Source organism: Stylophora pistillata, chromosome 2, assembly GCF_964205215.1.
Source record: "Stylophora pistillata chromosome 2, jaStyPist1.2, whole genome shotgun sequence".
Classification (NCBI taxonomy): domain Eukaryota; kingdom Metazoa; phylum Cnidaria; class Anthozoa; order Scleractinia; family Pocilloporidae; genus Stylophora; species Stylophora pistillata.
In genome coordinates this window covers 54,749,308-54,765,941 of record NC_142520.1, presented here as the reverse complement: position 1 = coordinate 54,765,941, position 16,634 = coordinate 54,749,308, and the positions used below count along the sequence as shown (strand labels likewise).

General features: G+C 38.0%; 1 protein-coding gene across 2 annotated transcripts; it reads left to right on the top strand.

The window, feature by feature from the left end:
* Positions 1-3,608: 3,608 nt before the first annotated feature.
* Positions 3,609-16,021, top strand: LOC148740435 (uncharacterized). Of its 2 annotated transcripts, XM_088750452.1 has the most exons (11): positions 3,609-4,867; positions 6,034-6,455; positions 7,379-8,081; positions 8,758-8,854; positions 9,701-9,950; positions 10,483-11,283; positions 11,591-12,824; positions 13,001-13,096; positions 13,736-13,992; positions 14,466-14,733; positions 15,574-16,021. In XM_088750452.1, the coding sequence occupies exons 1-11, from the start codon at positions 3,823-3,825 to the stop codon at positions 15,576-15,578; spliced, it is 5,178 nt and encodes a 1,725-aa protein (XP_088606578.1). In that variant the 5' UTR covers positions 3,609-3,822; the 3' UTR covers positions 15,579-16,021. The 2 variants fall into 2 exon arrangements, with proteins under 2 accessions (XP_088606578.1, XP_088606577.1); XM_088750451.1 differs by having other exon boundaries at positions 14,466-16,021.
* Positions 16,022-16,634: the final 613 nt, after the last annotated feature.

Below are 16,634 nucleotides of genomic sequence, written 5' to 3'. Positions count from 1 at the left end.
TTCAAATGTATCTTTATTTATTTGTTTATTTCGTTGTTTTATCAGTTACTTTGAAGCTAATTCATCTGACTGAGCCTCCTCCATCAGTATTTCTTTATTTGAAATTATAACTTTGGAGACTGATGCATGGCTGGAAGGTTACTTCAAAGTGCATACCAGAAGTAAATTGTCTGCCTTTCTGTTGACTGATTAATTTCCACTACTCCCCTGCTACTTATCAAAGAGGGCTAGTGATATGAGACAGCAACAGTTTGCTTGGAGTGTGTGTGTGTGTGGGGGGGGGGGGGGGCATTTGCCAGGGGTAGGAGGTTGTGTTATACTAGAGTTTGGGAGCAAATCTAGCCAAATAATTATTAAATTTCAGAGGCTTGAAATTGTTAATTTCTTGCTCAAAATTACACTTCCCCTGGGAGCAACTATGGATGTAAGTTTCTTCTAGCTGGGTTGTTGTTTATACATTATTTAGTTTTGAAGACCTTTTATCTCGAAATTTAAATTGATCCTTTACTGAAAAGGTTCCTGGCATCACAGTTTTGTTTATCATTAAAGATGGTGTCTACACTCAACTAATTAATTACACTACTGATTACAGATGAAAGTGGAATTCAAAGGTAGACCAAGCAAGCGATTTTACTTACTTTGCGACAAAATCTTCAAATTTTCCTCCATTTTAAAAAAGGTCTCCTTTGGTATAACTACCATCTCCCTATCATTATCTGCACTAGCTAAGACACTAGCTACACACTCAGAACCTGACACTGACATGACTGGTCCTTTTCTCTTCGGAACTCGTCCGGGTTGGTTGAGATTCGACTGAACATACTTTGAACTAAAGATAAATACCAAATTTTAGAAGGATTCTACTCTTCAAGCCCACTGAAAATGTTTGTTTTACATTTTCGTTGACTTGTTTACAAACTAAGTTTGGCAATATCAATGAAAATATAACACTTCTGTAGTTCTGGCTGCACGGGGCAGCATTCAATCTTTATTTCAGCATCACAACTGTACGTGATATAAGAGAAATTAAACGCGAGAAAACACTAACGCGATGAAATGTCTTCCCATTGCTTCTGTACTGTTGGAGAGCCTTTCTGCAGGCTTCACAAATGTCTCCCGATGTTGTCTCGAGGAAACCAAAACAAGCTTCTAAGTCGGCGTTTGACTGCCTGTGTACACCACGAAATGGAGTTTTCTGAGACTTCTTCCCGCAAATTATACACCCATGCTTCGACCTTTTTACACTTTCTATCACGTTTACGATAAAAATTAGTGCACACACTTGCAAACGAAAAACAATTTTGTTTGCACCGCCATTGCACACAACTTCGTGTCAATTTTCGAAGAAAAGCGGGAGTTTGTGAGGGCGCGCACCAGCGGCTAAACTCATCGAAACTCAAATCATGTGCATGCGCAGACAGAATGCTTCTCTGCTTACTGGGTGTAGCTTTCACTTTAAGCTTGAGAGTCATCGAGTACAGTTTACAACAGATTTCGCCGCTGTTTCCTGCCAAGTTTACCCTCTTTCAGGTAAGAGATTTGTAGTTTGGATCCTCGCTTGTACTAAGAATGGTAAGCGATACCGTTTGTATGCAGCATTCCTCAGTCAGGGGCTTATAGTGTTCTTTCACATTTAAGATGTTCTTTACGATAATTCGAAAGTGCGATCATCGATTTGTCTTCTGTTTCAGAGGCTTTGAAGTAAAAATATCAGGTTCACAGGCAAAGGAAAGAGCTGATCATAAAATAAGATTTTCTGTTGAAGGGGAAGCTCTTGGGGGGAGATTCCTTTAGAGTTTCGAGGGAATTATGCAAGTCAAAGATTAACTACTTGCGTTATCATCGGGCGTCTCAGATCCGAATACTTTGGTAAATTTACACTCCACGGTTCAAAATTTTTTTCGAGGTAACCTGTTTGAATTGATGTTGTTAATCTCATTAATTTCCATGGTATTTACCTGATTTCAACATGAAGATGTTTGGTTTCAATGGTCGAGCGCAAGCAAATATTTGATATTCAGGAATTTCTCAGATGCATGATCACATGATTTGGAATAACCTTTAGCACAAGTGAGCTATTTAAAGACTAAGAAATTGCTCTTCCCCTACGCGTTCGTGGAAATCGAAATCTTCTAAAAATTAGGGAAAGCTCTTTAAATATCACTCCCATTTTATTGAGAAATTGCTGGAGTACGTGAAGGGCGAAAAAATACGATTGCTTTCTTTTTTAGAAACCTTTGAACTAGATATTTTTTAATAGTTTCCTAGTTTTCTAAATTTTTTTTTCTTTTTTTTTTTTTTTATATAGTTGGTGTGATACCCCTCAAGGTTTTACCAACTTTAATAAAATTATGTAGATGTAGATGAACTCAGATATTTGTTATTCACTAACAATCTTTCTTGATAAAACAAAGAAACCACAGCATACATGTAATATGCATTTTAAGCCAAAAAATTTCAATTCCAGTACATGGCCAGTTGTCTCTTGTTTATGAAAACAACAAATACTTCCCTGTACCTACTCAAGGGCTTTGATTACTATAGTTTTGACTCACCTTAACAAATCTGACTAGTTGAGTGCATTCATTCAATATCCAACAATGTGAAGTTCACACAATAAAATGCACAGCCGATTGGCTCGAAATTAACCACTTTGCTGCGCACTCAATTAGTATCAAAGTAGTCTACTAACTAAACCCATCCTTAAATCTACTCGTCAATGAGTGGTTAAATGACATGTGAGAAGCATTGTGATGTAAATCGAACCTTGCTTGTGAGTTAGGGAGTGTCTACTAGCAGCCGAACAGCTAAATAGTTCACCGTCTGTCTTTGATTTCGTCATAATTCGCCGCAGTTGTTGTTCACTTTGCTGAGACGTAAGTATTATGTTCAACACAGATGAGAATTAATTTTAGCCTATTTGTGTAAAGCGTAGCCTCTCTAGACTCCTGAAATGCGAACAAAGATAAAACAACTGAAGTCATTTCCCCTCAAGTGTTTTTGTCGTCATTTCCCGTCAGGTTAATCTAATTCTCTGGTATCTCCAATACTCTTTCTTTCCCTTTGTATTCTAAGTTTGCTGGGTTCTGATCTGTTGTTCGTACTTTAACGACGCTCGTCAAATGCACAGCACTTTGGTCATACGATCTTGCAGGAATCAGTCCATGTCCTGTAACAGACGAGTTAAAGTAGAAACTCCAAGCAACAGCAAGAGGAAAACAGTGATTTAAGTTATGATAGCAATTTAACGGAACAATATTGGAATTGGAAGGCACCAGAGAAACTGTTTCTGTTTCCATTTTGGTTTATATTACAACTGTTTAAGGTTATCACATCAAGACATAACCAACCATAGATTTGCACTAATGATTTCTTTCCTGTTAGATATTAACCTTTACAATGAAAGTAATCTTCATGTTGTTTTTAAAGAGTCAGGAGAACTCTGTTTTAAAATTCAAGTATTTTCTTGTTCGTAATAGCCTTGTTGTTAACATGTATAACGCAAGCAGTTGTTTATTTTTGACAAAAAAAAAATTATACAGTGGGACTAATGTCAAAATGTCTGACATGAAAATAAATAACTAGAGCTTTTTACAAATAAGCAGTGTTTACTCAGAGTGTTTAAAAGAACAGTGAAGGGTGGATGGCTTCCAAAGATTGTACTTAGAGGAATAAAATATAACTCATTAGTTTGGTTTAGTAGAAGTTAAATTATAAACCTCATTTTTTCCATTTTTGGTTGAATGGTTATAATGCCAAAGCAAGTTAGTTTAAGTTACTCACCCTTAATAACAGCTTTTATTGTTGTTGTGACAGTTTCCCATGAATGAAATGGAATTTCTTTCTATAGAAGAGTTAAGAAGAAAGATGTTAGGAAAGAGTTTAGCTCTCAATAAGCAAAGTTTGCATGAATTGCCTGCAGCTTTGTTTGAATTGACTGAGTTGGAGGAACTTGACCTGTCAAAGAATAAACTTACAACAATACCTGAATGTATCGGAAAACTAAAGAATCGTACAAAACTTGATGTTAGAAGAAACCAGCTGTCCATATTCCCTACAAGTTTGACTCAACTAAAAAACCTCAAATGGCTGTACATCTCACATAACAATCTAACCACCATCCCTGATGCTATTGGGGAGATGGTGGAGCTGGAGAGACTGGAGCTGAGTCACAACCAGTTGACTGTGTTGAGTCCAGCTATAAAACAGCTGAAGAAACTCAGAGAGCTGTACATCTCACATAACAATCTAACCACCATCCCTGATGCTATTGGGGAGATGGTGGAGCTGGAGATACTGGAGCTGAGTCACGACCAGTTGACTGTGTTGAGTCCAGCTATAAAACAGCTGAAGAAACTCAGAGTGCTGAACATCTCACATAACAATCTAACCACCATCCCTGATGCTATTGGGGAGATGGTGGAGCTGGAGGTACTGGAGCTGAGTGACAACCAGTTGACTGTGTTGAGTCCAGCTATAAAACAGCTGAAGAAACTCAGAGAGCTGTACATCTCACGTAACAATCTAACCACCATCCCTGATGCTATTGGGGAGATGGTGGAGCTGGAGATACTGGAGCTGAATGACAACCAGTTGACTGTGTTGAGTCCAGCTATAAAACAGCTGAAGAAACTCGGAGAGCTGCACATCTCACATAACAATCTAACCACCATCCCTGATGCTATTGGGGAGATGGTGGAGCTGGAGATACTGAACCTGAGTGACAACCAGTTGACTGTGTTGAGTCCAGCTATAAAACAGCTGAAGAAACTAATATATTTGTTTGTGAGAGGGAATCCTTTTACATTTGAAGGAGTGAGAAGTGTTATGGAGCTAAAGATACAAAGAGTATATTCAGATGTTCCAGGTGAGTAAAGGAAATTCCTCTTCACATTAATGTTGTAACATGTGCATTATTTACTAAATTGGTTCTAATGGTTGACTTGCAAGTGGTTATGCTGCTTGTTACAGAGAATTACAGGCAGCTGACAATAGTTTTGTAACAAATCGTGAGAAGAATAATGAAGTAAATGCTGTCACAGTTATACTGTATGATCGAACAAAGGTTGCATCCCTTTAGAAATACATGACATTTTGTACTGGAAGTTTTAGTTATATTTTGAAAGGTTTATTTTAATGACTTGGCTGACATTGAAATTTAAGTTGAACTACAGTGTACTATAATTTGATAGGGAATTGAGGAGGGATTAAGTTTATTACAAATCATTTTACAGTAAGGGATTATTGTAAGTTGTAAGTTTTTCTTTCTAGTTGATTGGAATTTAAGAAGTTTATTGCAAATTATTTCACAGTTGTAGGAATTGCTGTTATAATTTTTGCTTTCTGTTTATTTGATTTTAATTTTAAAAGGAAGAATTAAGTTTATTACAAATCATTTCTCAACCAGGAATATATAGTACTGTAAGTTGTAACTCCATAATTTTTGCTTTATTTTATTGGAAGTTATTAAGAAAGTAACAGCATTTAGCTTATCATACAGAATTTATAGACTAATATGATTTTAAAATGAGAGTTTAGGTTATTGGGAATAAAACTTTTCTCTTAACTGGTCAGGAGTAATTCTGATAATTGTTACACCATAATTTATGCTGCCCTTGTAATATTTTAGAATCTAGCAATTGCTACGTTTTGGGAATATGTGATTTTTCTTTCTGTTTTCCAAACACCATTTGGCAGAATTGACATCAATTATTGCCTTTGTTTAGTTTGATCACTCACATTTTAATCAATTTACTCTTAATGTTTCATTTCATGGAGTCAGTTTATAATAGTCATTGTGTATGTGTTTACCTCACTCACCGATGCAAAGATTTTTACATGTGTATACTAGCATAGTTTCTAACTTTATGCATGAAGGACATGTAATTAAATTGACTTATCAGGCCTTTTTCAGATTGTGTTTGAAACTTATAAAAACAGAAATTGCTTTTCCTTTAGGGTTTTTATAATAATTACAACTTCCTCTGATTAGCCTTTTTCCTTTGGCTCAATCATGATGACTTTTTTAATTAGAGAATTTGGATAAAAAAAGAGCGCAAGGACCAGCAGCACAGTTGGTTTATGTAGACGCTTTAAAAGATGGATATGTACAAGTTTACCGTGGTCGTGTTATACTGGTTGGTCAGGATCGCGCCGGTAAAACCAGTCTGAAGAAGAGTCTTTTAGGCCTTCCATTTGACCCTAAAGAACAGAGTACTGAGGGGATTGAAGTGGATCCTTCAAAGTGTGAAATTGATGTTGACCAAGCTGTCAAGAACTGGCAGTTGACCAGGGAGAGTAAACCAGGACTGGTTGAATGTTCAAAAGATGTAGCAAAGATTGTGGCTGGCAAAATGTGTGGAGCAGATATTTCTCAATTTTTAAAGGAAGAGACAACCGAAGAAGGAGAACTGAAATTAGAAGATGAAGTTGAAGGTGTTTTCAAGTCAAAGCAGGTTTGAGAGTTTAATAAAAATGCTGAGAATTTTATAAAAAGAGGAGATGGGAGGAAAGCAGCCGAATTAGCCTTTTGAGAAATATTTGTTTTTAAAGAGAATGAATAGGATTACAACTTGCTATTTTTTAAAATTCTTTTCTTTATTAAAATTCTAAATTTCTTACATTTAGAATTGTGTCTGAAACAGTCTCAGTTTCTTTTGGATGTTTTCACAAAAGTTTAGATGAGACTAAATTTTATTTACACATCAGCTAAAAAAGAACTGCAAGTTATTTTTGTTTAAATATCTTGAATGAAGGCATACATGCAAAACTTTTACGACAAAAATGAGGGGCATCCTTTGATATTTCCATTCTTCAATTGCTTTTCCATTGGTGTCTTCTCTTAACTTAAAGGAAATTTGAGATTTTGTTCTCCAATTATAAATTTTTAGTCGTAATTATTTTTTATTCTCTGATATAATGTTTTCATAACTCTTTTCACATTTTGGCTATAAAATCCTTATAGAGGAGCTTTAATGAATGTATCTTATGCTAATGCTTATGTAACTTCAGTCTCAACAAACATTTCTTGGTCTGAGTTGACTATCTCCAGGGTGCGAGGATTTGCTCTTCAATGTCTTATTCTATGCAATTAAGTTTCTCTCTGTCTAAAGGCTCTTACACTTGAGATGTCAGCTTCAGAACTCTCTACAGTAGCCAATTTACAACTTCAACTCCGTTGGTAAACCAAGTTATCTTGTTATACCCCCCTCACCAAAGCAGTACAACGATTTTTTTAGAAACTTGCCCCTTAAAATTATTCTAGACTGAGGTGATCATAGTTTTTTATAATTTAGCAGCCTGTTCATAAGGTCAAGTTTTGAATACATAATTATATACACTTAAGTGAGCATAATGTTTCATTTAATTCTCCATTCAGGTTGAGGAGGATGAATGTTTCACAGAAATTCTTCCAAACAATGGCAATGAGCATTCTACTGAATGTAAAGATGAAAACGTGCAAGCTGAGCCTGATGTGATGATTGATATTTCTCAACCGCCTGATACTGAGGAGCATGTTTATCAGTGGTTGGAGTATGCCAAAGGGAAACCCATCAAAAGTGCCTTACCCTCAGAAGAATCCTATGTTTCAATGGATGTGTGGGACTTTGCAGGGCAGCACCTGTACTATGCCAGCCATCCTATCTTCCTATCACAGCGGGCACTATACATATTGGTGCACAATCTCAGCAAGCCTCTGGATGCTCCAGCTGAGCCCTGCGTGAGACAAGGGAGTAATGATGTGAAATTGGAAAACCCTAACAATGAAACTAACATGGAGAATTTGCTCTCATGGTTGGCTACAGTACACAGTGTTTCCCTGGTCAATGATGACACAGATGATGATGCACAACACAAGCTGCCCTACCTGCGTCCCCCAGTGTTCATTGTTGGCACGCATGCTGACAAACCAGTTGAAGACATTGCAGCAATAAAGAAACAAATTCAGAAGAGAATTTCTGGTATGGAGTATGAGAAGCATGTGGTCAAACCCTTATTCTGCATTGACAACACTCAGAGGCCTAATTTGATGAAAAAATTTATCCAGAAGATTAGAATGCAGATAGGAAAAGATAAAACAGGTAAGATATATGATTTCATTTTGTATCCTTGTCCATAGGTTACTTGCAGTAATTGTAGACTTAATAATTGTATAAGAGCTTGTCTTTGGATGAATTTCAAGAACACTTGATTTTTAGCAATTTTTGTAACCAAAAGCGCTAGCCCATGTGGCAGATGGTTGACAAGCATTGAGCATACAATAATTATTATCTGACTTACATAGTTACATGTTATTCAGGAGCCATGTCATGCTTCATTATAAATTGAATTGCAATTGGATAGAGACACAGAACATTATAGTGGGAGTTGTAGAGGTATTAAAAGATACTACCATGGCTGAATGAGTTAGGACTTGTTGTGGAAAAAAGTCAGAGTTCTTGTTCCTTTTTTTTTTTTTTTTCCTGCACTCTGCTTTAAGCTTTCAGCTACTCTATATTCTGAATATACTGGCAGCATCATATAGAGTCCAAATAATTTTTGCTGATGGAGCCATTAATTTCAGAGTATGGAATAATTATAGGGAACAGAAGAGCTAAAATATGGGGATTTAAAGACATTGTCATTTTAGCTAAGTTGTTATCCGTAAAATCTCTGCAATTATACAAGTCTATGCTATCATACTATGCTCATTGTAGAATGCATGTTTCTGTGTTGCATTATGCTTTGAATTCCTTTTCTAAATAACATATCCTGCAGAGCAAGAAGGAAAAGTAGATGGTATAAATGAATTACAGAACACAATCCTAAAGGTGTTGAAGCAGGAGCCTTATATGGGAGAGAAGATACCAGTGAGGTAAGTAAAAAACACAATTTTTTCGGAAAAACCCCAATGCATACACTTCAAAATTGATTTTTTTCCCCTCAAATCAGCTGTGATAACATTTTTAAATGGTGCACAGTGTATTTAGCATAATTATATGTGCAGGTAAGTACTAAAAAATATCCTTCCACCACTATATTAAATTGTGGGTACATCAAAATTTGCAAAACTATAGATTGTACAAATACACAGCAGTTGCTTCAGTGCAGACAAACAAAATTTAAATTTGTGTCATTATGACTATGTTATAATTTAAAAGATAAGAAGATTTGATTGATATTGATTTATGATTATATGATTTATTTCGCTTCGCCAACTGGCAGGGACACTGCAACAGCTTGCACCAATTACTGCGGGTCTGGTAAACCCACCCATCCCACCCCAGGGGAGGACATCCATCAAACAGTAATCTCGTGTGTGTGAAATTAACGTCTCCTACCCCTAACCCTACAGGAGATGGGAACTCCATTTATTCGTCCCTATCTGAGAAGACTAGAATATCTAACCATTTCTTGATGTTATAGAAAGGCTGCAAATTCTTCTCAATTATTTTAAGACCTGGGGGGCCTCGAACCCTCGACCTCCCGCACAACAGTCCAGCACTCTATCCATTGAGCTAACCGGGATTAGTTAGGCACAGTTCTTGGAATTGACTTTGTATGTTGCTAAAAATAACCGTGTCTGTTTTAGTTGCAGATAGTATGAGGCAATTCATGTATTAGCACTTGACGACTTTAAACACTAGCATGCATGTCTGACTGAATTTAAGACCCAATTTTATGCCATATAATACATTGTAGGTATTTTGTTGCTTTCTAGGTGGTTTCTGTTTGAAAAAGTGATTGAAGCTTTGGTGGCTAAACAGATTTATCACAGAAATCTGCAACAACTTCAGCACTATGCAAGGATGGAGTGTATCATGGAAGATGTAAAAGAGTTTGACTCCATGATCAGTTTTTACCATGGCCTGGGGATGATAATCAAGCACCGCAGCACAGTTGTACTGAAGGCTCAGTGGTTGATTGATCTGTTTAAACAGCTGATAACCATACCACCTTTCAATAAACAGGTAGAAAATAAATTTCTGTTTTGAGAAAGGCTACCTTACTTGGAAAATGTTGTTCAACAAATTATCTCAGTCATGTACCTTTTGCAGCTTTTCAGGTCATAACTTGCAAGAGACTTGCATTGATTCGCTAATTGTTTTCAAAGAAGTGAATACTTCTTTTTCCTGCACTAATAGCCCTTTTCCGAATTACTCTTGGCCTCGTTTTGAAAACGAGGCCTTGCGCTCGACCATTCTTGTGAAAATGAGTTTAATTTGCATGTGAATGAAAACTTATTATCATATGAAAGGATGAGCACCAGTACTATAAAGAAATGGGCTATCGGCCTCTGTGGTGGTGATTAAACAACTAGTATACACCTCTTATCAGCTAAGATACAAATTTGCTCGTTAGGGATTTAATTTCCCACCATTTTGATGCATTGATAGAAATATACTTTTTTTAGTTTTGGACATGTACGAGGAAAAAATTCAAACAACATTAAGTGGCCTTTCCTAATGTTGAATTGTTCATTTTTATATAATTATTTTATAGAATTCTCTACATGCTAAGTACTGGCAGGAACTTGAAGGAAGTGGCATCCTCAGCATGGAACATGTTGATCATGTGTTCTCCAGCTTCATTGGACAGGGAATCATCAAAGAAGACATCTTAGACATGATGGAGCGATTTGGTTTGATCGCTAAGTTCTCAGTTTCCCCAACTGATGTGAAGTACTTTGTAGCAGCTCAACTGAAGCGTCCACCTGACAGACTATTTGAAATGAAGCCTTCATCAACGGATCCCTGTCCATTGTATATCCTGTTTGTCCATGGCTTTGTTCCTCATGGTCTCTTCTTACAGCTTGTCTCACGATCCATTCGTTGGTGTGCGAAGAAATGGCCCACGCATCAACCCATTCTGTACCAAAATGGAGCATGTTTCATCATTGGGAAAGATATTCATGATTTTGTCCTCATTTGTCAAACAGGATTTGTGAAGGTAATCTTGAGACAAAAGAAACAAACTCATCTGGTTGTAGGACAGAACGCAGCTGAACTAGCAACTGTTGTGCGTAAATTTATCGAAGACACCCTACAGAATTTGTCACTAGAACTGCCATACCTGAGGGGTCTGCAGTACAGGCTGTGTGTTGCATGTCCTTACTGCCATCAAGGGACAGAAGAACCACGTCGAGCATGCTCAGACCACATAAAAACCACTTGCACACACGAGAACTGCTTCCATCTTATTGATGCAAATGAAGGCCAAGCAGCTATCTGTACCAGAGAACTTTGGGATGAAGTACGTCCTTTCTGTGGGCTGGAAAAGTGGTTCGTGAAAAGAACGAGCCAGGTATTACCAGTCGTAGTAATTTGTTTTCTTCTCTGATTCAAATTTTCTATCGCTCTCCTTAATTCTCTTCATTTGAGAATCCTGAATAGATTGTAATCAGCGTGCACGACGTTATCATGGTTAGTTTGCGTCCAATTTCAAAGATAAGGCAGACATTTGTTTTCAAGTTGAAATTATTTTCATAGGTTATACTTCTGGGTCATGCCATGGCAATGAATTTATCATTATAAATGAGTAGTAGCATACCCAAAATTCATGTTGCTATAGAAGTGATAGAATCTTATATGACCTCTTCTTTTTCGCCCAGGGGTCGTGGTCTTCAAATGTCACCGCCAAATCACAGGGTGCACCAGCTGGAGTTAACCCAATGAAGTCTGACACGGCACTGAAGGTAACTCTCCTGGGCAGTGAGTGGAGTTCATCAATGGGAGGCTTGTCCACCATAAACAGACAGCTTGCCATTCTGTTGGCCAAACATCCGCAAGTGGACGTCACTCTCCTTGCTCCACAGTCTGCCTGTTCTGAAGAAGAGAGGAGAATGGCAATAAGTCACAATGTATCCTTGAGAGAGGCACAAAGACGCCCGGGTTATGCCGACCCCCTTGACTGGCTGAGTGCCCCACCGAGAGATCTTGCTATTGACATAGTACTGGGTCATGGAGCAAAGCTTGGTAAACAAGCGCAATTTATTAGAGAATCGCACCAGTGCAGGTGGATACAGGTAGTGCACACTGCACCTGAAGAACTTGGAATGTACAAAGACTATCCTGAGGCCATTTCTAAAGGAAATGAGAAGAACAGAACTGAAGTGGAGTTGTGTAAGTTGGCAGATGCTGTGGTAGCAGTTGGACCAAAGTTGACAAAGGCTTACTCTTCCTACCTGCGCTCATGCGAGAAGCACCAAGATATCATTCAACTGACGCCGAGCACGTTCAGTGAGTTTTCTGATGTAAGGCAAGCTGCAGTTGACATGGACAAGTTTAAGGTTCTAACCTTTGGTCGTGGTGATCCGGAGGACTTCAGCCTGAAGGGCTACGATATCTCTGCCAGAGCAATAGTTGAACTGAAAGACAGATCTTACCATCTGATTTTCGTGGGTGCAGCTGACAGTAAACAAGATGAGGCTGCAGCGAATTTGCTGAAGAGTGGAATTGATAAAAGGCAGCTGACTGTGAGGAAGTTCGTGCAGAGTAAAGAGGAATTGAAAGAAACATTTTGTGAAGTTGATCTCTGCATGATGCCCTCCAGAACGGAAGGTTTCGGCCTGACAGCATTAGAAGCTTTGTCTGCTGGTCTTCCCATTCTTGTCAGTGGCAACTCAGGATTTGGTGAAGCATTGTGCACTGTACCATCAGGCAAATCATTTGTTGTGGATTCTGAGGACCCTAAGGAGTGGGCAAAGGCAATTGCTGGTGTTCGACAGAAGGAAAGATCACACCGCCTTCATGAGATTCAGCAACTGAGGAGTTCCTATGAAGAGAAGTTCAACTGGGAGAAACAGTGTGACATTCTTGTAGAGAAGATGTGGGACATAGTTCTTGGTGAGAATATTTTGAATGTCCTTCGAAAAGTGTTTTTGGGGGCGGAGACACCGTATATATTGGGGGCTACTCGGCTTTCGCGCTCTTGATAAATTTTGATGGAAGGCGAGAACAACTCATACAAAAAAAAGGTGTTGAGCCTGAGTAGTGACTTGTTTTTCTTTCTCTCTCTGTAGCTTCTAAAAGACGAGACACAAGTTTGAGAACTCAGGAGGCCGAAGTTGTTGACACGTCAACCGAACAAGCAACAAATGATTCATCACTGAATCCAGGTGAGTAACAAAGTATCACTAACACACGGTAAATGACTTCACCAAAGAACTACAGACAGGTTATAAGACGATCCAGCAGTTGCTCCTTTTCTTAACTTTCAATCTAAGGCCAGCGCTTTGTCAAAATGGTACTTATGATAATATTTTTTGCTACTGAGACATATATTGTTATTCACACATCTGATTTCTTGTGTAAGAATCCAAAGACATTTAGGAACAAAGTGACACTTTTCAGAAGAATAAATGTACAGATAAAATATTCAGCTAAATTCACTAATTTTTAGAGCGCGGTTTTGTTGAACAACTTCTGAACTTTGTTTGAATTACCGGCCCTACGAATTTTTTTTTTTTTCCGGTTACTCAGATATGTTAGCGTGCAGACCTTGGCGTAAATTTTTCTTTACTTGTTCTTCTCTTTTGGTTATTGGTGTGATGGTTCGCACATAAAAAGTCTCTTGCAGTTTATCTCTTCAATGCTCAGTTGTTGGACAAAACATCGGTTCTTTGGTCGTCGAAGGTCTCCTTTCCCTTTTTACCCTCCAAGTTTCTCTTACTAGATTAAGAATTGTAATTTTCCAGCGGACAATTGTTTCGCTTCTTTCATGCTGTCAGATTAAAAAAACTTTTTGTCCCTTCTAGGTTCTCTTGACCGAATCATCCGGGAACTTCAGCAGATGCAACTTGATGCAAGCAAAGTCAAGAGCAGAACAGATCTATCACTGGGGCTGAGGACTACTGCATTAGACAAGGGCTTCACGATATCTGACAATCAAGGATTAGGAAATTGCATGTTCTATGCCTTGTCAGAACAACTGGAAATTGTTAAAGGAATCAAAATCACACATGGCACATTAAGACAAACCTTGGTTCAGTACCTCAGAAGTAACCCAAAACTAGTAAGTTGATGTTGGTATTTCTAACAGAGTTTGTTACTTACGGTTCTTTTTGAGGTGAAGTATGTATACGGGTCAACACCACCAGAGCCTATCCCAGTGTTTACAGCATAACTTTATTATTAAAGAAGCGTCACAATGATATTGGCTACAGTTGAATCCATTTGTTACTTAATGTGGCCTCCGAAGTAGCCGACTTTTACGGTTTTAGTCATTTGAATATTTTGGTTTAAAAAATGCCCTCTCTTAAACATCTATCAGATAACACTAAACAGAACTCCAGTTATTCTCTTAATGATGGATCTTTCCTGTTGTTTTTCTGCTGTTTGCGAATCGTTGCTGTTCTACAATAAATGCTAATTAAAGGTTGTCTCGTACCATTCTTAAAAAAATTACTCCATGACTCGTACTCCGCGCGCCCAAGTTCCTATCAACAATCCTCTTTAAGTTTGTTTCTTGAACTGATTTTCTTACAGCCGGATGGAACAGATCTGTTTCACTTTGTCCATGGACATCAAACATGGACTGAATACTTAACACACATGGAACAAGATGGAGCTTGGGGTGATCACGTGATTCTGTGTGCCGCAGCAAACTACTATAAAACGTGCATTCGTGTGGTCAGCAGTCTACCCCATAGCAATGATGTAATGATTACGCCATATTGTCCAGTTGACGAAAGCAAAGCACTTGTGCTGGGACATATTCATGAGGTGCACTATGTCAGCCTTCAACCCGCTCAAGGTACAGCTCATTACATTAGATAGAGATAGCTTTATCAAGGAGTAAAATCATTGCAGTCCCCGGGCCGGCTGAAATGTGACTTACTTTACAATGGAACTAAACGTTATCTATAAATTATGATAAACTACTTAAAAAGAAGAAAACCGTAAAATGTAACCTACAATAAAACACAAAAGGAGAAGTATCAACGCCAAAATACTAATAATTAAGATTACTACTAATAATTAGAACTGTTCGCCATAATAAAAGTGTTTTGAAACCTATTGGTCTTCCAAATCGGTAGTTTGAAGTATCTATGGCTACAGGTGCAACAAGTGAACCCGTTGCGCGGTGGCAGCACATCATGGAGCTTATGGCTTTGGTTCTTTACAATTTGTTTAAATAGAGTGTTACTCAAGGCCTCCCTGCTCTCGTATAGTGACGTGATATCTAGAGCTACTAGAGCCTCTGCATAGCATAAGTCGGGTAGTATTATCCGCAACGCGCGCTTTTACATTCTTTCTATTTCTTTTGCCAGATATTGCGGCAGTTAGTAATTATAGTCTTAGTTTCATGACAGTGTATTTCGTTCATTGTGTACCAAGAATCATAAGTCTCCCTCTTAACTCTTAGATGACAGTAAATTCAGGTTTTAACTTTAAGGCTTTTTCTCCATTTTCCATTCCATTCTCTTTCTTTGCTGATTTGACATACGTGATAATGTGGGTGGTTTTCATAAATTTATTTCCAGCACTAAGTGACACTTGATCGCCCGCTTCAGTTTGTAGAATCAAACGGCATTAGATGCAGTTTAGTCTCCTTTGGTTTCTAATCGCACTGTTGCGTTTGTTGTTTTTACAGGTTAAAAGACAGGCTATCCATTAAGTCATTATACTCGTTCCAGATCTTTGTAAAAAAAAAAAAAAAAAAAAAAAAAAAAAAAAAAAAAAACCGCCGAAGGAAGATGTGGCTAAACGTTTGCCGTGGGCCTAAAGAGGAAACAAAGTCTTTCAGAGGTTTAAAAGTTTTTCTTTCGGGAGTAGTCGTCCTCGATGAATTAAGTAGTTGTCACGGTGTATATAATTCTCTAAAAAGTGAAAAGCATTCAGAAAAGATAATTCGCCGTAAATGATTTCGTTACTTTACTGAAAGCACCACAAGAAATGTTTACTTTAGGTGCAGTTTAGACTGGAGAAGGACAGTAAACTTGAAAACACCCAACTTGAACAATTAACGCGGAATATTTTTGTTAGTCATAAGGAGCGATAGAGACGGTGATTTGTAAATAAAATTCAAGGGTTAAAGTCAAGGTTTGAAATATTTTGTCGGTAGAGTAGATATATTTGCCAGGTAGTTTTAGTCCTTGCATACAGCTAGAGTGGTTAGTGCTTATAAATGACAGAAATTAAAGAAATATTTCAACAAATATGCTTTTTATGACACGATTTAGGGATACTAGCATTTCTTGTTTCCCAACGCCCTCCTCATTCCAGCTTCGTTAATACTTACTAACAATTTCTGATCAAAAGAATCCAAGAATATCTACACCTGTTTTTAGACAGCACTCGTGATCAGAGCCACACCCTTGACTGGGTATGGGGGCCGGGAGAAGAGACAAAATAGTTTTCAAACGGAGATCTCTCGAATGTAGAAATGATAGTTTTTCGACAGCGAAACTTAATAAGTACACCCCTCCCCACTCATTAATCCTTGTCCTCCCTTCTCCTCCCCCTCAATAATCCTTGTCCTCCCTCCCACCCCCTCCCACTCCATTTCAGTAACAGCGACTCTTAGGCGAACATTTGGTCAAAAAATGTGAGTGAGGAAACTGTGGGGAGGTGGGTGAGGAAAGCAAAGATCAGGAGGAGAAGATCGATTTTAAATTCAGATTAGTTTAAAAGTCGGAATATCCTTAAGACCTC